Consider the following 26,862-nt stretch of genomic DNA (forward strand, 5'->3'; position numbering starts at 1 on the left):
AGCCAGGCAGGCAAGCAAGGCGCGCGCGTCTCTTGGCGTACAACAGCGACTGCGCAGAAGGCGATCTATTCGCTATCGACGATTTCCTCGATCGAAGCTTGCAAGCTACCTGGCTCATTCGCCCCGCCGTTACCGTGTGAATGACCATGCGAAGCTGTCATGCGAGCTTGCCGCTTTGCTTCTTTTCTCGCCCGCCGCGCCTCGCCATCCTGTCCGCCGCCCTCCTCCTTGGTCTTTCTCTTCTTCTTTTGCTTGGGCAGATCCCACTCCCACAGTGGAATGAAGCTCTCCACCTGTCACGCCGAGGCTATGAGCCTGATCTGCAAGCGCACAAAAAGGCAGGAACTGACAAATCCAACGTCGTCGAACAGCTTGGGGAAAATCCAGATGCCAGGTTTGGCGGTGAGCCAGGTGATGACGTAGAAGATGAGCCGGAAGATGGCGATGGCGAAGAAGAGTCCGATGAGGCCCAGGACACCGATGGAGAGGTACCAGACCGCGACTCTCAATTTGGTAGGCCAGAGCGGGAACATGACGCCCGCCAGGATGACGGCCACCATTCCGATGCCGCCCAGAACGAGCTTGAGCTGACTGCCCTCGTAGAACCAAGCATAGCAGAGGTCCTTCTGGAAGAGCTGCTGCTGATTCAGTTGCAAAGCTCTCGGTGTCGGACCGCTTGATCCTCCTGCTGATGCACCTGGTGACTGAACAGGCAGTTTTTGCCCTACATCGACGCGAAGGTAGAACGTGTACGGTATCAGTGAGCCGAGCAGGGCGATCGCTTCGTCTTCTGAAGCGAGTGCAGGTACGTTTCTAAGCTTGATGTACGCTGGCGACGTCAATGCCTTGACCGCGTTCTTGCCTGTCAAGCGGGCATTTGATGAGCAAATGGTGAGTGACACGCCGACAAGATAGACCTTTGAAGTAATCGACCCGTTTGCCGTTGAGTACGCCGACTTTGAGCTTCATGCCGGCCTTGTTGCGCAGAAAAGTAACGACATTGCGCAATTCGCCTGCCAAACAAAAGCTACCACTCAGCTCGAGCCGCAGATGACAAGCGCTCGAAGCTGACCTGGACATGTCTCTTGCTGCGGCGTAAGCGGCATCCTGGCCCTGAGGAGGTCGTCGCCGTCGTCAGGCTTGCTTGCCTCGCGATGTACGTGGCCGACGACAAAGCGCGAGCGTGCCTTGAATCTGTCAGCCGACGACAAGCCGCCGCGACAGCTGCCTGGCCAAGCAGCAAGTCAGCCGAACGGAGCGTGCAGTCCCATCGTGTCAGAGCACTGTCCCTCGACTCTCGGACACACGTCAACCTCCGATCACCGGAGCAGGCCTCGGATTTGGCAGGCAAGACCGGTTCAGCTGTTGCGCGCAGCTAGTGTGTTGGTCAGACTGGCAGTCAGCTAGCACACTCGATGGCTCGCTCCTTGCGACTTCAGCTCGTCTACCCACGCTTGCCTGCATACCAGCCTGTCACGGCCCCCTAGACTGAATCGGGAGTCAGGACTGTCGCTCTCCAGTGAGCTGGTCCAGTCCGGCAGCTAGTCATCATGTCCTCGGCGACCTTAGACGGACAGCCCTCGCTCGTCCACTCACGACGCTTTCTCGCCAGTCTCCTTGCCCCCAATGCATCCTCCTCGCCCGGTGCATCGTTGTATGGAGCGATTGGTCGACCATCGGTGACGAGGTCAAACAGCGCCCAGTCACTCAGAACAGACGATCTACTGTCCTCGTCAACAAAGCGATCAGAGTCGCCCTCGCTCAGTACGAGTGCGAGCAATGGCGACTTGCTCGGTGTAGGAGGAGCCATGTCGGGCGAACAGAAAGTACAAAAGGTGCTCGACGTCCTCCAAGACCGCTCGCTCGATGAAGATGACAAGCCAGACGCGCTCAATGTTACTCTACGCTCTTTGCTAGATACTCAGGTGAGTCGCCGCAACTGGGTCACTGACATTGCTGACAGACTTGGCACAGACTGCGGAGCAAGACTTAAATCAGATAGTCCTCTCGCTCATGCACCGCCATAGAGAGGATCTGGCGCCTACAGGCGCATCCTTCTCCCCTCCTCGCACGCCCGTCAAGGCTCCTTCGCTCTCTCGATCGGCTTCAGGCATCAGGATCGCATCTCATTCGACTATGCCTCGCTTGTCCAGTGGCTCGGTACCGTCCCGACCTATCTCACCTTCACCACTGGGTCCTTATTCGCCCTCTTCGGGCCTACTCACCCCTTCGAGATCGTCTCATTCAATCTCCGCCGATACAGAGCCAACATCGCCGTTCGGATCGCCAAGGAACGTCAACCTCAGCGCCAGCGCGAGCGAATTCCGGCCTTCGCCCACTGCTTTCGAGTTCAAACCTCGTTCCAGCATGGGCGCCCCCGGATCACCTTCCCCGCTGTCATCCCCTGCGCTACAGTTCAGGCAACCTGCACATGCTGCTTCGCCCCTCGGCACACCCAGAATAAGCTCTTCCAACCTGGCAAACTCGTACTTTGCAGCTGCTCCCGTTATGGGTACCACTTTTGGCTCGCAGAGCTCATCACCCTTGCTTGCAAAACCTCTCTTGCCCACAGGCAGAGCGTCGCCCATACCTCGCGATCCATGGACACGACAAGACTCAGTCTCGAACAACTCTGGCGTATCTACATTGTCGTCCAGTACAATCCCCAGTATTTCGACATCAGATTCGAGCGCAAGTAGCCTCGACGAACCTCAGGAGCAATACGCCATGTTTGCTGCTTCCGAACTCTCCTCCAACGGCACCCATCGGTCCACGACCCCTGGCATTGGCGGTAGTCACTGGGACCCATTCGATGACTTTGGGTCGCCCTTTGATCCACCGGAAGAGACTGCGCAGATTTCCAGTACGGAAATACCTGCGTCTGCCGCTGCCGCTGCCGCGATTGCTCAACCTGGAGCGCCGATCGATCATGCAGGCGGTGGTCTCGGCGGTCTGGGTCCCTATTCGATGACTCCCTTCGATGTGCTCTACTCGATGTTCGCAGGCGCGGATTCTGACGTCTCGCCTGAGGAACTCGAAGTGGCACTCTCTCAAACGGGCTACGAAGTCGACAAAGCCTTGGATTACCTTGTCTCGCATCCCGGAGGACGCGGCGATACCGCGAGCCTCGACATGGGTGGCCTCACACTGGACGATCAGACTCGCTCGCCATTCCCGGAACCACCCAGGTTGCCCGGCCGATTGAATCTTGCATCTACGCCTACAGGTAACAGACCTCTCGTCGTATCCCGAGACTCTTTCAGCCGACAGCAAGGCTTGCATCCCGGGTCCATCCAGGGCGGTCTCTCGCCTGCTCATTCTGCTCCTGGTAGTCCTGCTTTCGGTTCAAGACCGCTCACGCCATCCGGCAGCACCGGTGGAGCGTCGAATCGCGTCTGCCGGTTTTATCTCCAAGGTAGCTGCCTCAGGGCAGATTGTCGATTCAGCCATGACTTCTCAAAAGCCGTCTGTCGCTTTTGGTTGCGTGGCCATTGCCTCAAGCAGAATTGCGACTTTATGCACAGGTAAACTAGTTCGCGCTGCCGAAATCTAGAAGCTGACCGTGCGAGACAGTGTACCTCCGCATTTGATACAAGATGCGGCAGACATGCGAGCACAGATCCAGGAGAAAGAACGAGAGAGGATGCGCGATCGCTCACAGATTGTTGACCACGAGTACGAAGAAGAATTCCCGAGCTTAGGTAGTGAAGGCATTCGCCAGCCCAAGAGTACTCGCTGGGCAGGTGCGGTCAAATCGACGCCTTCTTGGTCTCCAAACGCATCGTTTGCTCAGGCATCACGTAAATCTGGACCGTCAGTCATTGCTAGCCGACCCATCCCGCCGCTTTCTCGTCCAAGCCCTCGCCTCGTGCTCCGGCCGCCGTCTCTATTGCCGACTCTCTCCACGGGAGAGACACTCTCACATCTGTACACAGCCTACCGGACGCAATTCCTCGAGTTCGGCGCAGACCGTAATAAATGTCTGCAAAGGGCAGCTGAAGCCTGGAAGAAAGGCGATGGAGCAGCTGCAAGACGATGGTCACGTGAAGCGCAAGACTACAACGCCCAAGTCGCTACTGCAGGTCGAGAAGCGGCCCGGAAGATCGTGACTGAGCGCAAACGGATTATTGCTGAAGCTGTGCAAGCTCGCGAAGGTCGTGCGGACCCGCAAGATCGATCACTGAAAGGCAGAGAGATGGGCAGCGGTCTGGGTATCTGCCTAGGCGTAGCTTCTGCCGACTTTGTCACTGCACAGGGTGGCGCTTTGTCCGCCGAAGAGCGCACGGAATGTGCTATCGACCTGCACGGACTGCATTCTGAAGAAGCAGTAGAATGTCAGTTCCCGAGCTAGCTAGCAGCCTTCATTACTGACGCAGAAAACAGTCTTGTCCATCTTTTTGCGCGCTCTAGAGCAAGAGCATTACCTTGGCCTCGCCTTCGTCGTCGTCGGACAGGAAAAGCACACAGGCACTGCCGACCTTGCCCGGGGCACCTCTCGAAGCCGACTCGCAGACGGCGTGCTCGAATACCTCGATGGCTGTCACTACGCTTATCGGCTGGCATCCGGTATCGTCGTCGTCGATCATCTCACTCACTCGTAGACAAAATCAGTCCGTACATCGCTTTCTTCCAACTGTCCCATCGACCTTTCCCTCCCCCGAGCGTGCAGCTCTGGCGAAATGCCTGCTCGCGCATTTGTTGTCCGAAACCAAAGAGATCCGCAAAGAAGCTCAAAGCCAAATGAGAAGATCAGAACGTAATATGCAAAATGCATTCTTGGTGCAGCGACCGTGCGAGAGGGTCACATCTGCAACACCGAATATGAGCCGGCTTGCCGATCCGTCGAGCTGAAGAAATCAATGTAACGACCTGACTTATCGATGACGCGACTGTCCGTTTAGCCGACGCCCTGCAAACAGACCCGTCAGCTCCTTGCTCAAGTCTTGCGGTCATGACCAGGCTCTGACAGCGATTGAATTGCGATGAAGTTCAATCGCTATCTGAAGGATAATGCGATCGAAGAGTGGAAGCGGCAATACATCAGCTATGCCAAACTGAAGAAGCTGATCAAAGACGCCGAGCGAGCAATCAATCACGAAGCTGCACGTGTGACAAGTAGATATGCGGACGAGCACACAGACGGCGCGGAAGCAGATCTCGAGGATGGGCGCAGCCCAGCTGTCGCGAGTTCCTCGAAAGGCTCAAGAAATGCCGGCGGTCAGGAAGTCGTGACCAGTCCCAGCTCGACACCTCAACCAGTCAATGCAAAGTCTGAACAGGCTGTCAAGAGTGCACCGCCAATATTCGAGCAGGAAAGAGGGCCCGATGGCGATCTAGGCGAGCTCAAGCTGTCCGAAAGTCCAGTAGCGAGCGAGGCATCTAGCAAGATCGCCGGCAGCGATTCGGAGGCTGCGCTCAGACCAACCCAACCTCCCAAAACAGTATCATACAATGAGAATAGTTTCATGGGTCGCGCTCGTACTCAGTCAAAGTCTCGCAAAGAGACCTTGGGCGCAGATCGCGCTATACTCGGTCAGCGTCCTCAAAAGGCATGGCGGTACCCACGCAACTCAACGTTAGAAGAGATCTACGAGGCTAGCGGACCGGCCGAACGCAACTTCTTCAATGCTCTCGATCGCGAGCTAACGAAAGTGAACGACTTTTATGCTGATCGCTTGCATGAAGCGGACGAAAGGCTCGAGATGTTGACGGCTCAGCTTCAGGAGCTTGCGCATCATAAGCAAGATCACCAAGCTGCTGTGACTGGTGCAATGCGCGTGCTGCCTTCTGGCTTGACGCGGCGGAAGACAGCTAAAGGTTCACTGCCGAGCCCTGCGGAGCATGCAGCGCGCCAGCATGCCAATCGTTCCGAGGCTTATCGGTCGGCCAAGACAACGCTTAAAGCCGCAGCCTACGAGCTCTACAGGCTATTGACATATATCAAGAGTTACCGCATTCTCAACTTGACAGGCTTTTCGAAAGCGCTGAAAAAGTACGAGAAGACAACATCGACACCATGCTCGAAGCAATACATGGCCAAAGTTGATGCCACACCGCTCAAGCAATCGACGAGACTTGATGAGCTGATGCAGTCCACCGAGGATCTCTTTGACCGCTACTTTGAGCAAGGCAGCCGTAAGAAGGCGCTTGAGCGCTTACGCTTCCAAGGCAATGCTGATACCAGTCATCACTTTTCGGCTTTCAGAGCTGGCATCTTTCTCGGCTTGTCGATTCCCGCTCTCGTCTCTGGCGTGATCAAATCTTTTGACAAGGGAACGCGTGCGGCGATACCGGAATGGCCTGCTCTGATGCAGCTCTTTGGTGCATCCTTTCTGCCGGTCTTTCTCGCTCTGCTTTTTTCGCTCAACCTAGCGGCCTGGCGGCGAAACAGGATCAATTACGTTCTTGTACTCGACTTTGATCTGCGTACGATGATTGACTATCGGCAGTATCTAGAGATTCCCGCCTTTGCATTCCTGCTACTTTCGTATGCCTTCTGGCTCTCGTTCAGCAATTTCTGGCCGAATCACATCTCAGCCCATGCATATCCACTAGCATGGCTCGTTGCGGTCATCCTCGCGCTGTGCAATCCTTTGCCAATCCTACATCGAACCGCTCGAGCGTGGATGGCAAGAAGCCTCGGCAGAGTTTTCACTTTCGGACTGTACCCTGTTCAGTTCAGAGACTTCTTCTTGGGCGATCAGCTCGTGTCCTTGTACTATGTGTACGTCCGCCGCGTCGTGTTCGTTCATCTGCTGAACGTATTCGTGCAGGTTTTACAACTTTGGCTATCTCGTCTGTGCTTACAGTCGACATTTCACAGACGTTCCACCACGCTGCGGCACGAACGACACAATGCTATCGTTCGCGCTTGCGGCTATCCCAGCCCTCGCGCGTGCAGGACAATCCGTCCGTCGCTACGTCGATTCTGATGGAGAATTGATTCACATGGCAAATACTATCAAATATCTATTGAACTGCACTTACTTTGCATGCTATTTCGGCTATCGCGTCTACGCAGACGAAGATCATTCCAGCGGCGCATTCATCCTCTGGATCATCGTTGCAGTCATCAACAGCATCTACTCGGCGACATGGGATCTCTTCATCGACTGGTCACTGGGTCGGCGCAATAACAAGCACTGGCTCTTACGTCACGAATTGGGCTACAAGGGTGCTAAACCCTTTTACTACTGGGCTGTCGTCAGCAACACTCTGCTGCGATTTAGCTGGGTTTGGTATCTTGCAAAAGCCGAGATACCTTCGGTCGCTCTTCGAGGCTGGATCGTCGCAGTACTGGAAGTCAGTCGACGGTGGCAATGGAACTTCCTGCGTGTCGAAGCAGAAGCGGTAGGCAATGCAGACGGTTACCGCGTTTCGAGAGGTAAAGCATCTGCGCTTTCGTGGACCACGCGCTGATCGAACCGTGCAGATATCCCGCTACCGTACCATATCAGCACCAAGCCGAAGCAAGAGGAAGAGGCGGATGAAAGTGGAGATGATGCAGCGAGTGTTGCTACTCGTGTCCTGGGCTTCTTCAACATCAAGCAAGCCGAGGACTCGTCGCGTCGCCTAAAGCTACTCGCAGAAAGCATCACGCGCAAATCCGAAGGCAACGCGCACACGACTACCGATGAGGATGGCGAGAACGATAGCGATACCTCGCAGTGATGCCCGTCCGAGCAATGCATCATGTCCGCGCACGGATAAAGCGCGAGCAGCTGTGTAGGACATTTCGGTATTTGATATTGTTGCCTGTCGTCACCGCGTCACCAGGGGTCCGAATAATGTTAATGATCGACGCGACGGTGAAATTCCAACGATGTCATTTGCAGTTGCTGCGATGAGCTCGTGTGACTTGCTGTGCGGTCGTCTGCACAGGCTTGCGCCTGGCAGACTTCTGTGTGATGAAGTTCAGCCACTATCTCTCCGAAAATGTCACCGAGGAATGGCGGCGCGAGTATATCAACTACAGGAAGCTGAAGAAGCTGATCAAGCTTGCACGACGAGCTTCGGATACACCCTTGCTTGCCGATAGACACAGCGAAAGATACTTCGATCGCACCTCAGGTGATCCCGAGGCATGCAGAGAAGGAGCGAATGATAGCGAATCGGATGACCACGAGTATACGTCCAGCCGGTCCTATGCCTGGTCAACGGGTGAACACTCATCCGAGTATGCATCGCGCAGACCGCCTTCAACCCTTGGATCGAATATGCAGAGATCAAGCACTGCCGTGAGCGGTGTGACCGATGACGGAAGACCATCTGAAAGCCAAGATGCCAGCGAGACCTCGATGGGCAACTCAAGGACCGAACTGAGGCCAAGACAGTCGGAACAAGCGACCCTTGTCACAGAGTCCCCGCCGATGCACTACCAGCACAGGGACCGTAGTGAACGTCGCTCCATATTCGGCGAACAACAACCTCAGATCTGGCGATACCCACGCAATTCTTCACTAGACAGTCTATACGGCGCTTTCACATCTGCAGAGCGCAACCTGTTCAGTGTCCTAGATCGCGATCTGCTGATGGTGAACGACTTTTTCGCTGATCGATTGCATGAAGCCGAGGAACGACTGCGTGTCTTGAGGATGCAGCTAGAAGAACTCTCACACCACAAGCACGATAAACGGGATGTCACCTATGCCACCATGCACTCGTCCAAGAGTCTCCAGGATCGCAAGACTATCAAGGGTTCCAACAAAGTTGCTACCAGCTCGGCTGCTTATCGCTCTGCTCGGGCCACACTCAGGTCGGCCGCGTACGAGCTATATCGGCTTCTCAATCTGATCAAAAGCTACAAGCTGCTCAACTTGACTGGCTTTTCGAAGATCGTGAAGAAGGCCGAAAAGGTGCTAGCCATACCTTGCGCACAGCCATACATGGCCAAGGTCGATGCTACCCCGCTTAGACAATCGACAAGGCTTGAGCGGCTTATACAGTCTACAGAAGATTTATTCGCGCGACACTTCGAGCATGGCAGCCGCAAGCTAGCGCTCGAACGGTTGCGAGATGAAGGCAATGTGACACCGCATCACATCAGCACCTTCAGGGCGGGCGCGTTCCTGGGTCTAGCAGTGCCTGCGCTTGTGGCTGGCTTGATCAAATCTTTTCATCCGGACACGCGTGCCGCTATACCGGAATGGGTCGCTCTGATGCAGCTGTTCGGCGCCGAACTGCTTCCGATCTTACTGGCATTGCTGTTCGCCGTCAATCTCGCAGTCTGGCAGCGATACCGCATCAATTACGTGCTCGTCTTCGAGCTCGATGTGCGCACAATGATTGACTATCGTCAATATCTCGAGATACCCGCGTTCGCGTTTCTGCTTCTCTGCTACGCATTCTGGCTCTCCTTCAGCAATTTCTGGCCAAATCACATCTCGCCGCATTCATACCCTTTGGCTTGGCTGATAGCGATCATCATCGCTTTTTGCAATCCATTGCCGCTCTTGCATCGCACTGCTCGCGCCTGGCTCGCACGTAGTGTAGGCAGAGCTTTCACCTTTGGTATATACCCCGTGCAATTTAGAGATTTCTGGATCGCAGATGAACTTGTGTCCCTGTACTATGTGTAAGCGGAACCTGATTTGAAAGCAAGTATCTCTGACGTTCGGGACAGATTTTATAACTTTGGCTACATCGTCTGTACATATCAGCATCACTTCACTCGTGTGCCACCCAAATGTAACACCAACGACACGATGCTTTCCTTCGTCCTTGCTGCTATACCTCCGCTCATGCGTATCGGCCAGTGCACAAGACGATACGTCGATTCCCGGGAGAAGATGCATATCGCCAACATCGTCAAGTATCTGCTCAACTCGGCATACTTTGCGTCATACTTTGTTTACAGAGTCTACGCAAATGAAAGGCGCACAAGTGCTGCCTTCATATTATGGGTCATCATTTCGATCATCAACAGTGCATACTCCTCGTACTGGGATATAGCGGTCGACTGGTCCCTTCTCAAACGTCATTCGAAACATTGGCTTCTGCGACCGGAGCTGGGCTACAAGACTGCAAAATGGTTCTACTATTGGGCGATGATCAGCAACATCATCCTGCGCTTCAGCTGGGTGTTATACTTTGCGACGCCTGTTCGCCCCTCGGTCATCCTTCAAAGCTGGCTTGTCGCCCTGCTCGAGATGCTGCGCAGGTGGCAGTGGAATTTCCTGCGCGTGGAAGCCGAAGCTGTCGGTAATTCAGACGGCTATAGAGTTTCCAGAGGTCAGTCTGCAGTCCAGCAATCCTTTGCAAGCTGAAGCAAGTGCATGCAGATATACCATTGCCGTATCATATCAGCGCAAAAGTCAAGCAAGAGGACGAAGCAGAGTCTGGCGATGAAGATATTGGTGTCGCTGGCAAAGTGCTCGACTTCTTCAATCTGCGACCTGCGGCAGACTCATCTGGCAGTCTCAAGCTGCTGTCCAAGTCGATCCAACGCAAATCGGATGGCGATGCACATTCCAGCACAGAGGAAGATGCAGCCGCTAATGATTGATCCGGCAAAGTGTACAATGTCTTGTATCTGTCTTTGCAAACATGACAGCGCTCATTTGCATGAAATGTGTAAGGAACTACGAGCGCGCATCGAACAATGAGCGCGCCCCAGTGTGCTGAGCGCGATGTTAAGTTGCCTGCCACAACATGTGACGCGCCTTTGATATTCTGATCGCGGACATTTTGCTCGAAAGACGACGACGTAATATTCGAAGATGATAGCTTCTCGGAGCCTACGGGCGACTACAGTGGGGCTAGAACACAGGCTGACATGTAAACCGATATCAGGGACATATCTCACGAGCTTGGCAAGCCGCCGATCGCAGTCGAGCGCTGCTTTGGATGGATCGAACCGATCATCGCCATATGACAATGCGTCCCAGTTTGCGCCCATCCATAAGATGACAGAGGAAGAGAAAGACTTGCTGCGATCGAAGCCCAACATCTTCAAAGCTTTGATCGGTCGCGGTGATCCACAAGTAGCGCGAGCGATGGCGAGTACATTCAAGTTTTACAAGAATTGCGAGCCTCGCTACCAGATCGAGCGGGACTTCTTCTACAACCGTCAGTCTCTCTACGACTAGTGTTCATGAGGCATACTGACGGCTAGCACAGAATGTGGCATGCCGGACTCGTTCCAGACTTGGTTCGGCATTACGAACCTATACGGATGGATCTTGACCGTCAGACTGAGAGCATTGCCAGCGCCGCTGGGGCAGAAGTTCAACCAGCAGATGGTCAACAGAATCTTCTTCGATGCCGAAGATAAGATCAAGGGAGACTACAAGATCAAAGGTTCATCTGTCATCAAGGGATCCATGAAGGATCTGCTTGCGCAATACCATGGATTCCAGACTGCGCTCGACGAGGGCCTCGTCGGCGATGATGCCACACTAGCAGCTGCGATCTGGCGCAATATGTTTGGCGCGGGCTGGGCCAATGTCGCAGGCGTGAAAGGCAAAGCAAGACAACGCACCGTCCTAACGGCCACTTCTGGCGTGACGCCCGATCGCATGGAACCGCCTGCTCCTGCACCACCTTCGACAGAGCCAGAAGCGAACATGGCTTCTGCCCAATCGTCTCAGCCGAGCACGAGCGCGACTGAGGCCGACTTTGCAGAGGCGCTAGAGAGGCTGGTGCTATATGTCCGAAAGGAAGTCAAGCGAACGGAGCACGTGCCTGACTCACTGGTCCTCTTCCCGAAGGAGGAAGACGAGGGCGGTGTATCTCAATTTGGCAGAATCATGTCTGCATCATCATGAAATGAGTCTCGAGGTTGTATCCCTGCTATACAACATGTATCAGACTATGCGAATACTTGCTTGCGACTGCGTCTGTCTGCCCGCTATTGAGACTCGTCTGATTTCAACATCTGAGCTTGGTTCCTGCTCTGCTTCGCTCGTAGCGGTCTATCCTCTTCTGATGTAATGGGTTTGACAGTCACTGGCCGAGCTGTCCGGACGACAGGCGGCAGACCAGCTGCTTCCCTCGCAGCTTGCTGTTGTTCCCGTGCGAACCGAGCAGCATCTCTCTGTTCGGCTGCTCGCTTGCTCCGTTCTGTGCCGTAATAGACCGTTCCTCCGAGGGCAGCCAGGACAGTCAGGCCTTGAGCGTACACACGATACCGCAAGAACTTGTTCATTTTCTTCCGATCGCCTTTGCGCATCTGTACGCTCGCAGCGAGCAACGCGACGCAGGTCAATCCCATGCCTGTGGTACCAGTTCAGCTCGGCTACGAGGGCGAGCTCGATAGGTAGACTTGCCCAATGGTACAAGCGGCTCTTCCACGAATTTCTCATACCATCTCCTCTTGCCGGGCGCTTGCGGCGGCAGCACTTGAGTCGTCGTCATGTCGCAATGGCGATGCGCTCGTTACAACGTCGAATGAGTGCAAACCTGACGGTCGATCGTCGCAGCAGTTTGTGCTATCGCTGCGTCATCGGCTCCACTTCGTGAGAAAAAGTTTGTTGACCGGCACGCGCCCCCTCTCTTACGCGCTCATCAGCAAAGAGCGACAGATTGGCCGCGTCAAGCCATAGCATGACCTCGGACTCGGGCTCCGACTCAGACAGCAGTTCAGGCTCAGATTCGAGCTCAGGTCAATCGTCGCACGCACTGACGCGAGGTCCTGGCTCAAAGGCGACTCCAAGAATGGCAGCTCCACCTACTTCTGCCACGCCTGTCAGAGGCAGGGAGTCCCAGTCGCCAACGAAGAAGACGCCAAAAGTGTCCAAGTCCACTCAAGAGACGGCTACTCCTGCTGCTGCTGCTAAGACAACTGACGCGACGGAGACCGCCAATGGTACTGCTAAAAAGAGGGCGAGGATGGTCCCTTGCCCGTTCCATGGGTGCAGTGATGCCCTTTCGAGCTATTCCAGTGAGTTGGAGCCGCGCAGCACGCGGCGTGTCAGGCTCAAGGAAGTACATCACGACAGGAGTACAAGTTCATCTCGAGAGCGATCACAACCTCACGCCAGAGACGATCTCCAAAGACTATGTCGAATTCTCGCGCAACGTAGCTCAGGCGGCCAAGAATGCAGCTGCAGCCAAGAAGAGGCGCGCATCATCCGTAGAGCCCCCAGTCACGAAAGCGGCCCCTGCAGCTCCTCCTGCGGCCAAGCCCAAGTCTGCTGCCACTGTCGAGACAGACAGCAGCGACGATGATAGCGATAGCGACAGCGATGACGACGACACTGATGTGCCAGCACCCGCGCCCGCGCCCGTTGCCGTTCCAGCTCCCGCCAAGAAAGCACCCGCCAAACCAAAGTCTACCGAGAAACCCATCTCGAGCTCATCTAACAAGGATGCCAGTGAAGGCGCACTTGCCTTGTCCAAAGCACGCAATGCTCGCGAGCTCTCTGCTGAGCGCGCTGCATATTACGAGCGCTACACATCAGATACAACCCTCCGCAAACCTGCGCCGGCAGACAGCTCAGACGAGGCTGATACTGACGCAGAGACTGCACTAGCGGTTGAGCCTGCGCCGATCGCTATAACTAGCGCAGGTGACGAAACTGCTCCTAAGAGGCCCCGTGGCCGTCCGCCAAAAGTGAGACCTGAAGGCGAGCCAGCTCCTGCGCCCGCTCGCAAACGCAAGGCAAAGACTGCTGGGCCTGATGGCGAGGCGCATACCGATGGCGTCAATGTCAGCGTAAGCGTGAAGCGAGGGAAAAACGGCGCATCTGGAAAGGCGGATGTGAGTGACTTGTTCGCCGCTGGCTCTGGCCGCGCTGACAACGTTCAAACAGGAGCCTGCAGCGAAGCGCACCAAGGTGACCAGTCCAGCCATGGATCGGCAGTCGAGCTCAGTCCCGCCTGTGCCGGGTCGTGCTTTGATCGAAGCCTACTTCCCTGTCGAAGAACGACAATTTCTGCAATGGAATCTCGTGGACAACAGGCAGCCCAATGCCGTGCTTCTGACGGTTCCTGTACCTTCTTCTCTCATCACTCGCAGCACACCTGCTGCAGAGGGAGGTGCCTTGGTCAGTGATCAATCTCCTCTCGGCGACTCTTTCGCTGACTGTGCGTTGCTTAGCTCAGTCATAGCCTCTCGCACGCAATGAATCCATTCTCATTTGCTCCGCCATCTTATTTGCCTTACTCTCGCTTTCAACCTTCTGTGGCCCCTCAGCCTGTGGCCCCTCAGCCTGTGGCCCCTCAGCCTGCAGAAGTGGGCCTTCTCCTCCGCAATCCTGATGGTCGTTACGATGTACAATGGTCTCCAACGCCTTCTATACCCATGCCGTCGGCACAATACTCGCCTGTGCCAATTCTTATACCACCTGTGCCTGCGCCCCGCTATGATGCTTATACCGGTCAACCTTTGTACCATCCTGCCCCACCTCAAGCGAGGTTTGATGCTTTCACCGGCATGCCACTCGCGCCTGCTGCATCCTTCTCTCAACAGCCTGCACCGGCAAGTGCAGAAGCAACACCCACTCGAACTCGACCGCCCGGTCTTCCTCGCGCTGCAGCCAGCTTACATGCGAGACCAAGTGCTCAGCGTCAGCGTGCGAGATCGAGACTACGCGAACAACTCCTGGCCGAAGAGAATACCAATACTTTGACTGAAAGCAGCATCGACAATGACATGACTGAGAGTGCTGCGACTTCGCCGGCAGCTTTGGCTGAAGCACGTCTGTCTTCTGAGGCTGAGACGAGCTCTGACGACACTGCGCAGCCTGTGCGGAGCTCTAGACCGCTCGCTCAAGCCTCATCTGCGAAGGGCGCGAACCGAGAAGCAGACATGCCTATCGCGCCCGGAACTTCAGCTGCTAGCATAGCTATGTCATCGCTACCGACTCGAGAGCCAAGCACAAATGCCGATACCAGCGAGACTGAGGCAGTCTCGAGCGACGAGGGAAGCCCCGATGAAGGCAGCCGACCTCCAAACCGCATCAACCGAAGACGAACGCCGTCTCCTTTTGCAGATGAAGCGTCAAGTGACGAAGAACAATGGCAAGTGGACCACCATTCCAGAGCTTTCGGCGCCGCAAACCAGATACCATCTGTTCTGACAGTTGCCGCGACGCGCTTAGCTCAGCAAAGCCCTGCCGTAGAGCTTACTACACCGCCAAATATTAAGGCGCCATCTATCACCGGCTCGCGTGTTGACGATGCGATCGTCTCAACCAAGGACCTCCACCAAACGACTGCAGGCACGTCAGTGGCTGCGAGTTCGGACGATGCTCAATCCGACGAGAGCGAAGATGACGAACAGCAGTCGCATCCATCAAAGCTCAAAGCAAAGTCCGACGCGGCCGAGGAAGCGCGTAGATCATTCTCTTCAGTCAACGATGCTGCTAGTCAAAGCCTGGAACCCGATTCGCAGTTTGGCATGAGCGAGCTTGAATCGCCGCCGATCTTGTCACCAGAGGCGCCTTTGTCGATTCCACAAGTTGCTCGTCGGTCGGTAACGGTGTCTTCGGATGATGATTCGAGCATGACAGCCATACCTCGTAAAATTACTGCGGCAGAACACACAAGAGACACGTCAGCGCAGCCAGCTAGTCCACTGACAGCCGCAGATCCTGCAGTGCCATTGCAAGATCACACTGAAACCGATGAGCGCCCAGAATCATCAGATGGCGCGCCTTCGGGTACAGCTTTAGGCAACAACGACGCGGACACTATCACGTCGCGTCTTCGCAGCAGGACGGCCTCGCCCGGTCATCTGCGTAGCAAGGACAAGGCCGCGATTCGCGCGGAAGGTGTGGAGGTGTCAGCGAGCCAGGCAGCAGGCAAGAAGGCGGGGGCAGGAAAGAGATCAGCCAAGGCTAAACCAGAAGCAGCAAAGCCAATCTCAACTAGAATGAACGGCCTCAAAAGACCTCAAAAGGCGAGACCCTCAATGTCGAATATTGAGAAAAGACTCAACGAAGGGACATTGCCGCCTCTTGCGGTCACGCAAAGTCAGAGCAAAGCGGCCAGTCGGTCGAGAAGAAGCGCGCAGAATAATGACACGTCTGCCCAACAAACGGCAAGCGAAAGCTCGGACGATTCCGACGATTAAGTCGCCGCTGCGTTCAGCATTGCCGGTGTATAGCCAATGCAGACAACGCCTTCACCGCCGCGACGTGGCTTCGCGAGCTTGGACCTCCGCCGCTTCCAAATTCAATATGCCCGTCTGTCCGTTCATTTCCTCTCTTCGTGCGAGCTGCCACGACCTATAAGACGCTCTGAGGTCATCGCGCGACTATACAAACCGACCGCAGCAGTCAACTTGATCTCAGCAGAAGTCCATCTGTCACATCCCATGTCACGCGAGCTTGATCAGTACAGACATGCCATGTTGTACGGCTACATCGACGACCGAAACTCGCCCATGCTGGGTGCACACAGCTCGAGCAGGTGAGCCCATACGCTCCTCAAATCGTAGATGTGTCTCACGTACGATGTTGGCAGCGCTGATGATGTCCATCGTGAGCTCACGCTTCCTTCCTTCAGCACCATCGAGACTGGCACGTACGAGCCGCTTTTCGCGCCATACACAGATCCGACGATGTGGGAACCTGCATACACGCCTTGGCAGGCCGGTGGCATTGATCCGCAGCAAGTCATCGAGCCCAGCAAATTGACGTGGCAAGCTCCATCGCAATGTCAGCTGCGGTCTGATTATGAGCATTTCGAAGCCACCCTTGCGACTAGCCATGCACGACCGAGCCATTGGCCAGTATCGCCGATCTCCTATGAAGAGCCGACGATCTACGAGCCGCATCAAATGATCGAGCCCGAGTCGCGCGCTTCAAGCCATGCGGGTTCGAGCTACGACGAACACGCTGAGAGCATTCCAGTCTCGCCAGGGCCTTCCATCGCATCAAGATCAATCAGCTCCGTCTCGACCCGCGATACATTCAGTACACGTGATATGGCTTTCCTTGATAGCGAGCTGGACGACAAGCGAGCCACGCGATTCATCTCGATCATGTGGAATCTGTTGAGCGGAGGAGAGCATTCGAAGTACCTGCGATGGGATGCAGCCGGCAAGAGCTTCCTCGTCAACATGCAAGATGCGCGTTTTGTAGAAGCGGTACTCTTCAAGGTACCTTCAGCGATTCTCTCGCTGGCGCCGGAGCTGACTGGCCCATAGCATTTCGGTCATACGAACGCGGCGAGTTTCTGTCGACAGCTGAACGTATACTCGTTCAAGCGACTATCACCCTTTGCTCTGCTCCGCGCGCTTGCTGGCAGCGAGGGTGGCTCGGACATCAGTGACGAGGTCGCGAGCACATGGTGTGGCTTCGAGCATCAATCCTTCACGTTGGACGCCAAGGAACAGCTGTGCTCGATCAAACCAAAGGTCAAGAGCGGTAGAGGAGGAGCGCGAGGAAAGGCCAATAAGCCATACCGTCGCACCAAAGTCAGCAGCAAGCGCAAGGTCAGGATGCATTCTGACGACGAAGACTCTGAATACAGCAATGCGTGAGTAAGCAGCAGACAGGGCTCTGTGCGTCTCTTGTAGGAACGCAGCTGCTGACGATGATGATGATGCGTGATATGCATCAATGTTGGATTTCTATTGGCCTGCCTGGTGCCCAGTCTTTACAGGCTTGATCGACGTTCTCGTAGTATCTCAGCTTGATTGTGAGCGTTCTTGCCAGCTGCAGATCCTTATCGTGTGCATCTAAGACTGCTTCCAACTCTTGTACAGTAGTGCGTATTTTCCCTTTGGCGTCATATCAGCGAAGCGAGAGCATACACACAATGGCGCCCCACCTTTGTTATCCTCCCGTAGAACGTGGACATCCTCCTCCGTCTCTGCTTCTTCCAGTGTCTCTCGCGATTCGAGAATTGACATGAGCAGATCCGGATCTGTGATCTTGTCCGCTTCCTCGACAGTGACACCCTCGAGCGAAAGCTGCTTGCACTTTATGTGCTACTTCGTAAGGAACAGATGCAGCCTACGTACCATGTACTCAGCTCTCCGGCGATCAGACAGGAGCGTCTGGTAGGCTTCGTTGATCAACGTACTCCACTGGAACGCCCACGACTTTTGCTTGTCATTTGATCCTGCGCGATCAGGATGGACGAGCTGCTGCCACTTCAGGAAGGCTCTCTTGAGTGCCGTCTGATCTATTGAGAAGTGACGGGGCAGCTCAAAGATATCAAAGTGGCTCGTGGATTGGGAGAGTTGTAGGGGTTGAACGGCTTTGCAGTCCGGACAGAGCGCGACGATCTCGCCTGCTTTGATCGGCCGAGTAGCATGACAGACGGGACATTCTATCCTGCTATGTTGCTTTGCTTCCACTGCGTAAGACCGCTTTGATCGTGAAGACGGCCTCCTTGACAATCTATGGCTCAGATCGAGCGACAACGCAAAGGGTGCCGTCGGATTCACTTGTGCAGCTCTGTGAGGAGCGCCGGCTGCTACTTGCAGGCTTGCTCGTCTGGCCAGCCTGCCGAGCGCTTGATGAGCCAGCATGACGTCGATGTACCGCGACAAACCACGAACGCGCCTTGGCTCGCTGTTGTCCACGTCCGCGCGCCCTTGCCATGGGCATCCTGTCCTGGCTCGGCTTCAGCAAGGTCAGGCCTGTGGTCGAACATTGAGTAGGCCAGTGACTGATGGCGTGCGCAACGACACACAGGGTTGTGACAGCAATGATGAAGTCGAACGACAGCTGCAGTTGTTGGACGAAAAAGTACAGCAGAACGAAGAGAAGCTAGCCCAGATCAGGTCACGAGAACGACGGGCGCTTGTCTTCTTTACGCTCTATTCGGCCGTCATCTGGCTTGCCTACTTTGCGCTGTGGTACTACAACGCCGTCAGATTGATCGCGCCTGGCGACTGGGGCAAACACTTGCTCGGTCTACAGTCTGAGCAGCAGAAGCTGCTCGGCGTCAGGGCAGATACATGGGAGAGAATCATCAGGACATTGCCTGTGCTCGTCGGGCCATTTGTGTACGTCCTCTACGTCGGAGCGTCGCGGACTCCTTTGCTCACGAACGCGTCAGAATCACTTTCCAGCGACGCTTCTTCAGGTGGTGGTATACACGCAAAGGCAATGCCGAGAGTGCGATCAGATCGGCATGTCCCCAGACTGGGCTGACCTTGACAACAGTCAGAATACTGGAGCAATTGCGCGCAAGGCAACAAGAGCAAGTTGACAAGCTCAAGAAACGATTGCGCTACGAGGAGACACGAGCACTCATTGACAAGTACGACAGTAAGAACAGGCCAGCGGTAGGCGTGCTTCTTTTCGTCGGACCTGGTCCGTCTCTGATGCACGACCGCCCGCAGATTGGCAACAAAGGGCTGAAGAAGTCCGCTTCGACGACGAGTCTGCGATCGCACTCGGGTACACCCCAAGGCTCACCGACACTACAAGCCGACACGAGCAAGCGAGCACCCGTGTTTCCTCCCCCTCCGCCGTTCGCGAATACGGCCTTCAAAGGTTCGCCGGCTGTATCGATTAACGGAAGAGACACGTCGACGGTGTCTCCTCTGAGCACGCCCGTTCGGGGTTCTGCCATACCCGGGGCACTGTCGCGAGAATTTGCTGGGGCTTACCGTAAGTGAGGCCATTCAATCTCTCAGTACTATGAGCTGAGGAGATGCGTTCGTGCAGCCCCAACGCCGACACGAGGCTGGGTTGACAAAATTGCAGATGCGCTGCTGGGCGAGAACGAGCAGCTACCGACGTCAAAGTATGCGCTGATCTGCCAGAAATGCTTCTCGCACAACGGACTCGCACTCAAGGAGGAGCTCGATGAGATTCGTACGTGTAGCCAGCTCCCCATCTCGGACAGAGCTGATGAGATCAGCAGAGTATACCTGTCCTCGATGCGGGCATTTCAACAGCCGCCGAAAGAGCACGAAAGACAGCACGACTGTACGACCGAGAGGCTCGAACGCGCTACCGACGAGCAGCCTCGCTCGACCGCCTATCAACGCATCTGACGAGGATGAAGCCAGCTCGCCGACGACGCAGACACAAGCAGAGAAGAGCAAGAGCAAGAAGAGCAAGCAACCCGATGTCGATGATTCGCCCGACTCTTCCTTCTCGTTTGACTCGAGTGACAAGCCTTTGACAAGGTCGAGCTCTAGGCTGAGGGCGCAATAGCTATCGAGGTTGTACCGTGTTGCATTTGCGTGCGTGGCAAAAATGGCCGCGATCGCCCGAACATTCGACGTTAATTAGATCAGCGTCGACGTCGAGGACATTCGTATAGACGACAGATGGAGTCTGTCGAGGAGATGGCCGGCGTGACCGAGCTCCCCAGCTCGGCCGCAGGCTTGCCGTCTGATAGTCTGCAGCCCAAGCTGAGCGATGACGCCAAGAAAGTCATTGCAGCCTGTGTCGGCGCGATGACGACAAGTCTCATCAGTAGGTCATGCTCCGGTGTCAATTGCGGGCAGTTCTGACTGATAATCGACTCGTAGTGACGCCCTTCGATGTGGTCAAGACAAGGCTACAGACTCAGGCCGATCCAGAGCCGCTGTTCCGTCCTTCTGCTCGCCTACCCCAATCCGAGCCGCCGACGTTCAGATCGGATGCATCTACATCACAAGTACCGGCTCGATCGAGTGCAACCCAGCCGAGAGGGTCCACATGCTGCCAGAAGACCTTCTTCATCACCAATGCCGCCGAAGACTCGCTCCTCTGCAAGTTTGATCCTAGAATATCGACGGCAGAGCTGCCTGCATCGGGCCAGCACTCCCATAGATCGACCGCGCCTGTCATAGCTGCTGCTCGGTCACTTCAAACAGGTGCGACGTCGTCCAGCATGACGGGCCCGGCACAGAGGGCGGCACTGTCCTTTGCAGCTCTATCAAAATCCTTTTCGCCGTTAGTAGGATCAGCTCAACCAACTCATGTCGTACAGCTCGCAGGCGCAGCAGCTTGCACGTTCGACTCGCCCGCCTCGGCCACGCTCACACTAGAACAAAACAGAGGGTCCTCTCATTTCTCTGGATTCTTCGACGCCATACGCAAGATATCACGATATGAAGGGATATCGACTCTGTGGAGAGGCGTAGGCACGACGCTCGCCATGAGTGTGCCGACGCAGATAGTCTACATGGTCGGCTATGATAAGCTGCGCGCGTCCCTCTTGCGATCGGCTCCTCGGTCGACGTCAAACGATCAACCAGCTGCCATTTATCTCGCGCTTGCGCCTTTGGCAGCTGGCATGAGCAGTCGAGCAGCAGTAGCCACAATGTTTTCGCCGATGGAGCTCGTCCGGACGCGATTACAGAGTGTGCCTTCATCGCCCGACTCCTCAACGCTCCAGGTCATACGGACGGCATGGCGCAATACCCGCACACAAGGGCTCTCCTCGCTCTGGCGAGGTCTTCCCTCAACGTTGTGGCGAGACGTGCCTTTCAGTGGCATCTACTGGGCTTCATATGAAGGCGTCAAACGCATCATCTCTGGTAAAGGAATGGGTGAAGCGCTCGACCATGCTCAGCCGGGTGTCAAAGCAAAGGGCAGCAAAACTTTCACTGTTGCCTTTGTCAGCGGTGCCACAAGCGGAATGGTAAGTCCAAGCCCCGCATTCGACTTCTTCGGCTAACGAGCAAGCGTAGGTTGCTGCAACGCTGACAAATCCGTTCGACGTGATCAAGACACGACAGCAAGCGTCGTCTGCAGCTGCAACAAAGGGCACAGTCACGCTCTTGGTCGAGATCGCTCGCAAGGAAGGCTGGCAAGGCCTGTCCAAAGGCCTGACTCCGCGCCTCGCCAAGGTCGTGCCTGCCTGCGGCGTCATGATTGGAGCTTACGAGATTGTCTCGACAATGTGAATGCACACTCTGTCCCTGCGATCGGCAAGGGAACGACGGAGGAGATAAGGGACGCGTCTCGACGCGACTAACTTCGATCATTAACGCGGTTCAAAACGAGGGTGATCTCCGCTTGAGGCTTGCCAAGACAATGTGAAGCGGTCTCCAGCTCTCGGCAGGCAGCTCTCATGGCGAGTCCGCAAGCGTGGCCGACTGCGCATCACACGCCAAGATCTCGCGCGCGCAGGAGCGAAGACGAACAAGCTTTCAATGAGCAACAGCAGCAGTACTCCATTAGGCCTGCGCTCTCTGCTATGGTCATTCAGGACCGCACAGCATACGACGAGAGAGATACTGTCTCGCCGCTCTCATCGCCAAGCAGGCGCATGCCCGGTGACTCGGCCTTGGCAAGTCCTTTCGGTACCGACCGAAGAAACAGTGCGGCAAGCACAAGCTCTCAGTCTACGCTAGTGGGATCCAGACGGCCAAGCGCGATGGACGAAAAGACGCCAAAGGGGAATGTCAGAAGCCATCATCCTACCGGCAGTAGTTCAAGCATCTTGTTCGAATCAGTGCCTCTGTCCCACGCACATTCGCGCACTGCCAGTCTGATCAAGGATCCGCATGCTAGGCCATCTCACTTTTACGAGCCGCGTAGCCCTGCGATGTCACACGACCCTCGTGATATGAGCTCATTATTCGAAGAGGAGGCGACTGCTGTCAGCGAAGAGGCCCGAGCGTCGCCTGCATGGCGTGACCGAGCCTGGCTACTGCTGCATGCCGGCGGTTTGATGTCCATGTACGCGCTCTACAGCGTCTTGCAAGAGCGCATCATGAAGAGTGAATACGGTAGGTCCCGTGTCATTGGCTATAGCATGCCCTGACACGGGATTGTATAGGGCCAGAGCAGCAGCGATTCACGGCGCCCTCGCTGTTGATTGCCTGCAATCGGAGCTTTAGTCTGCTCGTCGGACTTCTTCTGACATTGATCTCGCCGTCATCTCGCTCTTCGCAGCCAGAGCGGACATACTGGCAGCGGCTCCAGCCGCAACACGCTATCACTGCGTATGCTCTCGTGGCCGCATGCAACTTTGCGAGCACTTATTCGCAATACGAGGCGCTCAAATACCTCAGCTTTACGACACAAAGTATCGCCAAGTGCGCCAAGATGGTCTTCGTCTTGCTTGTCGGCTCCCTCGTCTACAAAAGGCAACACATTGCGCGCAAATGGGTAGCCGGCGCCACTGTTCTGCTTGGCTGCGCTGTCTACCTTCTGTCAAGGCCGCAACTTGGCAAGGCAGCAGGTTACGACAGGCTGTCTGGCGACAGAAGCTCGCTGGACAAAAACATTCGCGGAACACTTTGCATCTTTGCGTATTTGCTATTCGACTCGCTCACGTCGACGACGCAAGAGCGCACGCTTGGCACCAGAGCAAGGTCATTAGATGGCCCATTTGCTCGCGGCAGCGCAGTGCTTGATCAGATGGTCTACGTCAACGCTATCAGCACCATCATAGCTGCTGCTATCACTGTCCTTCAGCTACCATCAGGTCTGATGGTAGACATCAATTTGATTGCACGGACACCTGCGCTGATAGCAGACATGGTCGCGCTGGCTTTCACGGCAACTTTCGGCTTGCTCATCCTTTTCAACACGCTAGCAAATTATGGCGCACTGACTACTGCACTCATCATGACTTTGCGACACTTCCTGTCCATAGTGCTCAATGCTGCGCTGTTCGACAATGTTAGCACTATCGGACCTTTGGGGTGGATGGGCATCGCTTTCGTTGCTTCGGGTGTCTTCATTGATCGAGACAACCGCTTCGATGACCTCAACGAGAGGCGCTTTTCCCAAGGCACAGCCCAGTATCGCAAGCTCGAAACGCAGTCCCTCGACGATCGCGCACAACCAGACAGGAGAGCTGCTAGCTGGGATGCTAGTCGCGACAGCTCAATGCGATTGGTCAAGCAGTATGCCGCGCCTTTGTTTCTGCCGCTTTTGATCGGTATCGCCCTTTACGGCGTACCCATGCCGCGGATGAGCCCCGCGACACGACCATCTCAGCCTAATCTGAACACGTCGCTCGCGTCATCGACTGTCGCACTTTCTGCCGAGACAGGGGAAACAAAAGACCCCATTGTGCACAACACTGCTGCGGTCGAAGGCAGTCGGTTCGGGCAGCAATTTCATGACAAGATCGATCCCAATTGCTCGATGCTGTCAGGCGCAGCTGTCAAGTATCCCGAGTCCTCCGATGCACAACGCACCATTTTCTCTAGCTTCCCACGCTCAGGAAATACCTATGTACGCAGCCTTGTCGAACGTGCGAGTGGCTATCAGACATCATCTATCTACTGCGATCGCCCACTCGCGAAAACCTTTCATGGCGAATGCGATTCCTTGGCAGACAATACCTATTTTGTCAAAAGTCATTATCCGTGGGGTCGTGATCTGCCAGAATCTGCGAACGTGAGCGAGCATTGGCAAGCTTTCGACCGCAACATGCGCATCATTCGCAATCCGCTCGATGTCATCTATTCGTTCTATAATTTTCAGCAGACAAAGAGCCATACCGGAAGGATCGAGAATTTGGCACCGTTCGGTCAAGCCGATCAAGTCGGTTTGCAACGATATATCCACGGCTACAATGCACACGCACGATACTGGGCCGAAGCGCCTATTCGCGAACATCTCGTACGGTATGAAGATCTGCGATCGCAGCCGCTGCCCACTTTGCTCGGTATGCTGTCTTTCTTGTTGCCGCCAGAGCGCATGCCCTCTATCGAGCGAATCGCATGCGCCATCGAGCGAGACCCAAGCAAAGAAGCCTATCATTCTGCAAAGCACGAGCCATTCTATTCCTGGGATCATTTCGAAGATGAGACCCGCGCATGGCTTCTCGAGCAGGTCAGAGCGCCCTGGTGCAAGTATGGATTCGAGACGTTGGCTCGTGAGCATAATCGCACGACGCACATCGATTGCACGCCAAAAAAGACTGTCTTAAGGCATCGCACAATACCCAAAATGGTCAAGCATAGAAGGAAGGATAGAAAGACAGTCTAAGTGAATATTCAGTGAGCTTCGAGGAATAGGAAAATGCTTGTTGTGTCATCGGAACCATGCATTGTCTGGATACTTCTATGCTTGCATCATTGTATAGCAGAGCCCTCTTCGGCTATAGAGCTTGGCTGGCCATCGGTCACTTTTGCTATGACTGATCTTCGCTTGAGGCCGCTTGCGCCCGAGCTCCGCCTCCTCGCTCGTGTATCGCCCTCGTTCTGTGCGAGATCGTCGCCTGGCGCTGAGCTTTCGTCCTTGATCGCTCGTTTAGATGCGCTACTTGCCGCTTTGGGCCGAGACACCCGCTCGACAGAATGTACAGCAATAGCACGCCGGACCCAAGCTCGTCTCCTTGTATATCGGCCCATACCTGCATCTGAGGACAGCTTCGCCCAAGCGTTATCGCCATATTGCCAGCCCTGATGATCTACGTCCCAATGCGCCTGGTGATCTTCCACGTGTGCGCCGATGGGATGCTGGTGCGCAGCCTCCTCTGCATCCTTGTCTGCCTCATCGTTCTTCTTGATAGAGTCGGGATCACTCGCTTTGCCAGGTATGGCTGCCTTCAGGGTGCTTGCTGCAGAGTCTTGCTGACCAGCCTTTGCGTCGCTGCCCCGCCTGAGCACGCTGCGCCATCCAGAGCTCGGCGCACTTTCTACACTTGAGGAAGCTGCGTGCTTCGAAGCTGCCTTGATGGTCCACTCCGGATCGAGCCACTTCCATTCTACAGTATGCTTGAGATGCGATTCGGGGTCCTGACGGGTCGGCGAGGCAACGTAACTGACTGTCGGCGCCGGCAGCATGAAGGATGCAGGAGGTGATACAGCTGCGTCATGTGCGTCGGACCTGTTGGGGCCTACTTAGCGCGATACGATAAGCTCAGCATATCACCGACCAGCTAGGACGTTCGTTCGGCAGAAGGGCGTGCGTCCAATCGAGGCCGACCCACCATCGTTGATTCTCATAAATCGTGAAGAGAAAGTGCACGTCACTCTTTGTCTTATCTGCCGAGCTTGCGCCTGTTGAATCAGCTAGCTTCTCAGCCTCAGTCGGATGGTATCGCCAGCCGACTTGAGGTTGTACAGATGCTTTGAAAAGCCTGCCGATGAGGCCAATGCCGCGATGACCGCGACTCCATTCGCGCCGCAAGCCTCGGCCGCCCGAGAGGATGCCGTAGGCGAAGCGGATGAGAAAGCGGAATGCGGCGCTCGCCCAGACCGCTCTTCGGATAACAGCAAACCATGGCGCATTCCAAAGCAGGACAGTCGTGCCCAGAGCGAGATAGATATATCGCAGCGGGCAAAAGTGCGTCAAGATGATGTAGAACGGATAAGATGTGAATAAGAACGACATTAGTCTGTAAGACGCTCTGACTGATCGCCAGCTGAATGGATAAATGACCGGCTGAACAGACAGCAGAAAGTCGCCAATGCTGTCTGAGAGGATCTGTACCTCATAAAGACTCGTCGCGAATTGACTCGGTGACATCTGATAGACGCCTGATGAAGGATGTACCCTCGCATCTGACTCTTCATCATCGTCCTCGGCGCCTCCTTCGATACCTTTCTCCATACGTTTGGCCAGACCACCGGGGCGATGACTCGCACGGTGTACCCAGCCCCAAGCCATGAGCGCGAGCAATCCGGCATTGAAGCCATACCGCACTGCCAGCTCACCGTAGAGGCAGATGAGCCACCAAACGAACAGACCGAGGAAGGGCACGAAGAAATTTGGGTGCGACCACGTGAGGACTTGAGCCAGCGTGGTGAGTGCGTGCAGGAATGGCTGGCCGTAGGTGAGCAAATGGATGACCTGAGGCGGCGTGTTCAAGAGGACTTCAGTAGGTCCCAGAGATCGTCCTTGACGGTCACGAGACCGGCTACTGCCTGCTGGCGCTTTGCCGTTCGTGCCGGCCGCAGTGTCTTGACTTTTGGAGGCGGAAGAGCTGGCAGATGCCATACTGAGTGAATACAGGGACGGATCCGTCAGGAATGTGCTGATGGCCGCCAGCCTGGCCAATGCGCCCCACCGATAGGAGTCGGCTCTGCTGACTGCAGTGAAGCTGCTATCG

General features: G+C 55.4%; 11 protein-coding genes across 11 annotated transcripts; 7 read left to right on the forward strand and 4 right to left on the reverse strand.

Annotated features, from left to right (window-relative positions):
• Positions 1-65: 65 nt before the first annotated feature.
• Positions 66-1,106, reverse strand: L969DRAFT_16625 (uncharacterized protein; the record flags this gene model as incomplete). The annotated part of the gene is made up of 4 exons (XM_014712862.1): positions 66-293; positions 351-862; positions 918-1,013; positions 1,073-1,106. 4 exons carry the CDS (start codon positions 1,104-1,106, stop codon positions 66-68), a joined length of 870 nt encoding a protein of 289 aa, XP_014568348.1.
• A 444-nt stretch (positions 1,107-1,550) lies between these two features.
• Positions 1,551-4,601, forward strand: L969DRAFT_93783 (uncharacterized protein; the record flags this gene model as incomplete). Its single annotated transcript, XM_014713076.1, has 4 exons — positions 1,551-1,925; positions 1,975-3,524; positions 3,574-4,334; positions 4,384-4,601. The coding sequence occupies 4 exons, from the start codon at positions 1,551-1,553 to the stop codon at positions 4,599-4,601; spliced, it is 2,904 nt and encodes a 967-aa protein (XP_014568562.1).
• A 3,296-nt stretch (positions 4,602-7,897) lies between these two features.
• L969DRAFT_392531 (uncharacterized protein) lies at positions 7,898-10,122 on the forward strand. The gene is made up of 4 exons (XM_014713077.1): positions 7,898-8,237; positions 8,288-9,488; positions 9,550-9,574; positions 9,623-10,122. The coding sequence occupies exons 1-4, from the start codon at positions 8,101-8,103 to the stop codon at positions 9,949-9,951; spliced, it is 1,692 nt and encodes a 563-aa protein (XP_014568563.1). The 5' UTR covers positions 7,898-8,100; the 3' UTR covers positions 9,952-10,122.
• Positions 10,123-10,718: 596 nt separating this feature from the next.
• On the forward strand, positions 10,719-11,765 carry L969DRAFT_47958 (uncharacterized protein; the record flags this gene model as incomplete). Its single annotated transcript, XM_014713078.1, has 2 exons — positions 10,719-11,067; positions 11,119-11,765. The coding sequence occupies 2 exons, from the start codon at positions 10,719-10,721 to the stop codon at positions 11,763-11,765; spliced, it is 996 nt and encodes a 331-aa protein (XP_014568564.1).
• An 83-nt stretch (positions 11,766-11,848) lies between these two features.
• Positions 11,849-12,445, reverse strand: L969DRAFT_102694 (uncharacterized protein; the record flags this gene model as incomplete). Its single annotated transcript, XM_014713079.1, has 2 exons — positions 12,267-12,445; positions 11,849-12,213 (listed from the first exon to the last, which is right to left on the reverse strand). Exons 1-2 carry the CDS (start codon positions 12,352-12,354, stop codon positions 11,849-11,851), a joined length of 453 nt encoding a protein of 150 aa, XP_014568565.1. The 5' UTR covers positions 12,355-12,445.
• A 98-nt stretch (positions 12,446-12,543) lies between these two features.
• L969DRAFT_93788 (uncharacterized protein) lies at positions 12,544-16,015 on the forward strand (the record flags this gene model as incomplete). Its single annotated transcript, XM_014713080.1, has 4 exons — positions 12,544-12,880; positions 12,939-13,699; positions 13,752-13,985; positions 14,039-16,015. The coding sequence occupies 4 exons, from the start codon at positions 12,544-12,546 to the stop codon at positions 16,013-16,015; spliced, it is 3,309 nt and encodes a 1,102-aa protein (XP_014568566.1).
• L969DRAFT_394224 (uncharacterized protein) lies at positions 15,699-17,613 on the forward strand. Its single transcript, XM_014713081.1, has 3 exons — positions 15,699-16,353; positions 16,408-17,044; positions 17,093-17,613. Exons 1-3 carry the CDS (start codon positions 16,052-16,054, stop codon positions 17,426-17,428), a joined length of 1,275 nt encoding a protein of 424 aa, XP_014568567.1. The 5' UTR covers positions 15,699-16,051; the 3' UTR covers positions 17,429-17,613.
• On the reverse strand, positions 17,505-18,424 carry L969DRAFT_93790 (uncharacterized protein; the record flags this gene model as incomplete). The annotated part of the gene is made up of 3 exons (XM_014713082.1): positions 17,505-17,668; positions 17,719-17,860; positions 17,912-18,424. 3 exons carry the CDS (start codon positions 18,422-18,424, stop codon positions 17,505-17,507), a joined length of 819 nt encoding a protein of 272 aa, XP_014568568.1.
• Positions 18,425-18,462: 38 nt separating this feature from the next.
• On the forward strand, positions 18,463-20,329 carry L969DRAFT_86565 (uncharacterized protein). The gene is made up of 7 exons (XM_014713083.1): positions 18,463-18,528; positions 18,591-18,904; positions 18,958-19,016; positions 19,065-19,186; positions 19,244-19,514; positions 19,572-19,721; positions 19,771-20,329. Exons 1-7 carry the CDS (start codon positions 18,496-18,498, stop codon positions 20,064-20,066), a joined length of 1,245 nt encoding a protein of 414 aa, XP_014568569.1. The 5' UTR covers positions 18,463-18,495; the 3' UTR covers positions 20,067-20,329.
• On the forward strand, positions 20,183-25,232 carry L969DRAFT_619488 (uncharacterized protein; the record flags this gene model as incomplete). The annotated part of the gene is made up of 5 exons (XM_014713084.1): positions 20,183-20,330; positions 20,387-21,483; positions 21,533-21,744; positions 21,897-22,576; positions 22,627-25,232. 5 exons carry the CDS (start codon positions 20,183-20,185, stop codon positions 24,792-24,794), a joined length of 4,305 nt encoding a protein of 1,434 aa, XP_014568570.1. The 3' UTR covers positions 24,795-25,232.
• On the reverse strand, positions 24,881-26,750 carry L969DRAFT_48177 (uncharacterized protein; the record flags this gene model as incomplete). The annotated part of the gene is made up of 2 exons (XM_014713085.1): positions 24,881-25,637; positions 25,687-26,750. 2 exons carry the CDS (start codon positions 26,748-26,750, stop codon positions 24,881-24,883), a joined length of 1,821 nt encoding a protein of 606 aa, XP_014568571.1.
• Between the last annotated feature and the right edge of the window lie 112 nt (positions 26,751-26,862).

Source organism: Mixia osmundae, assembly GCF_000708205.1.
Source record: "Mixia osmundae IAM 14324 unplaced genomic scaffold scaffold_4, whole genome shotgun sequence".
Lineage (NCBI taxonomy): Eukaryota > Fungi > Basidiomycota > Mixiomycetes > Mixiales > Mixiaceae > Mixia > Mixia osmundae.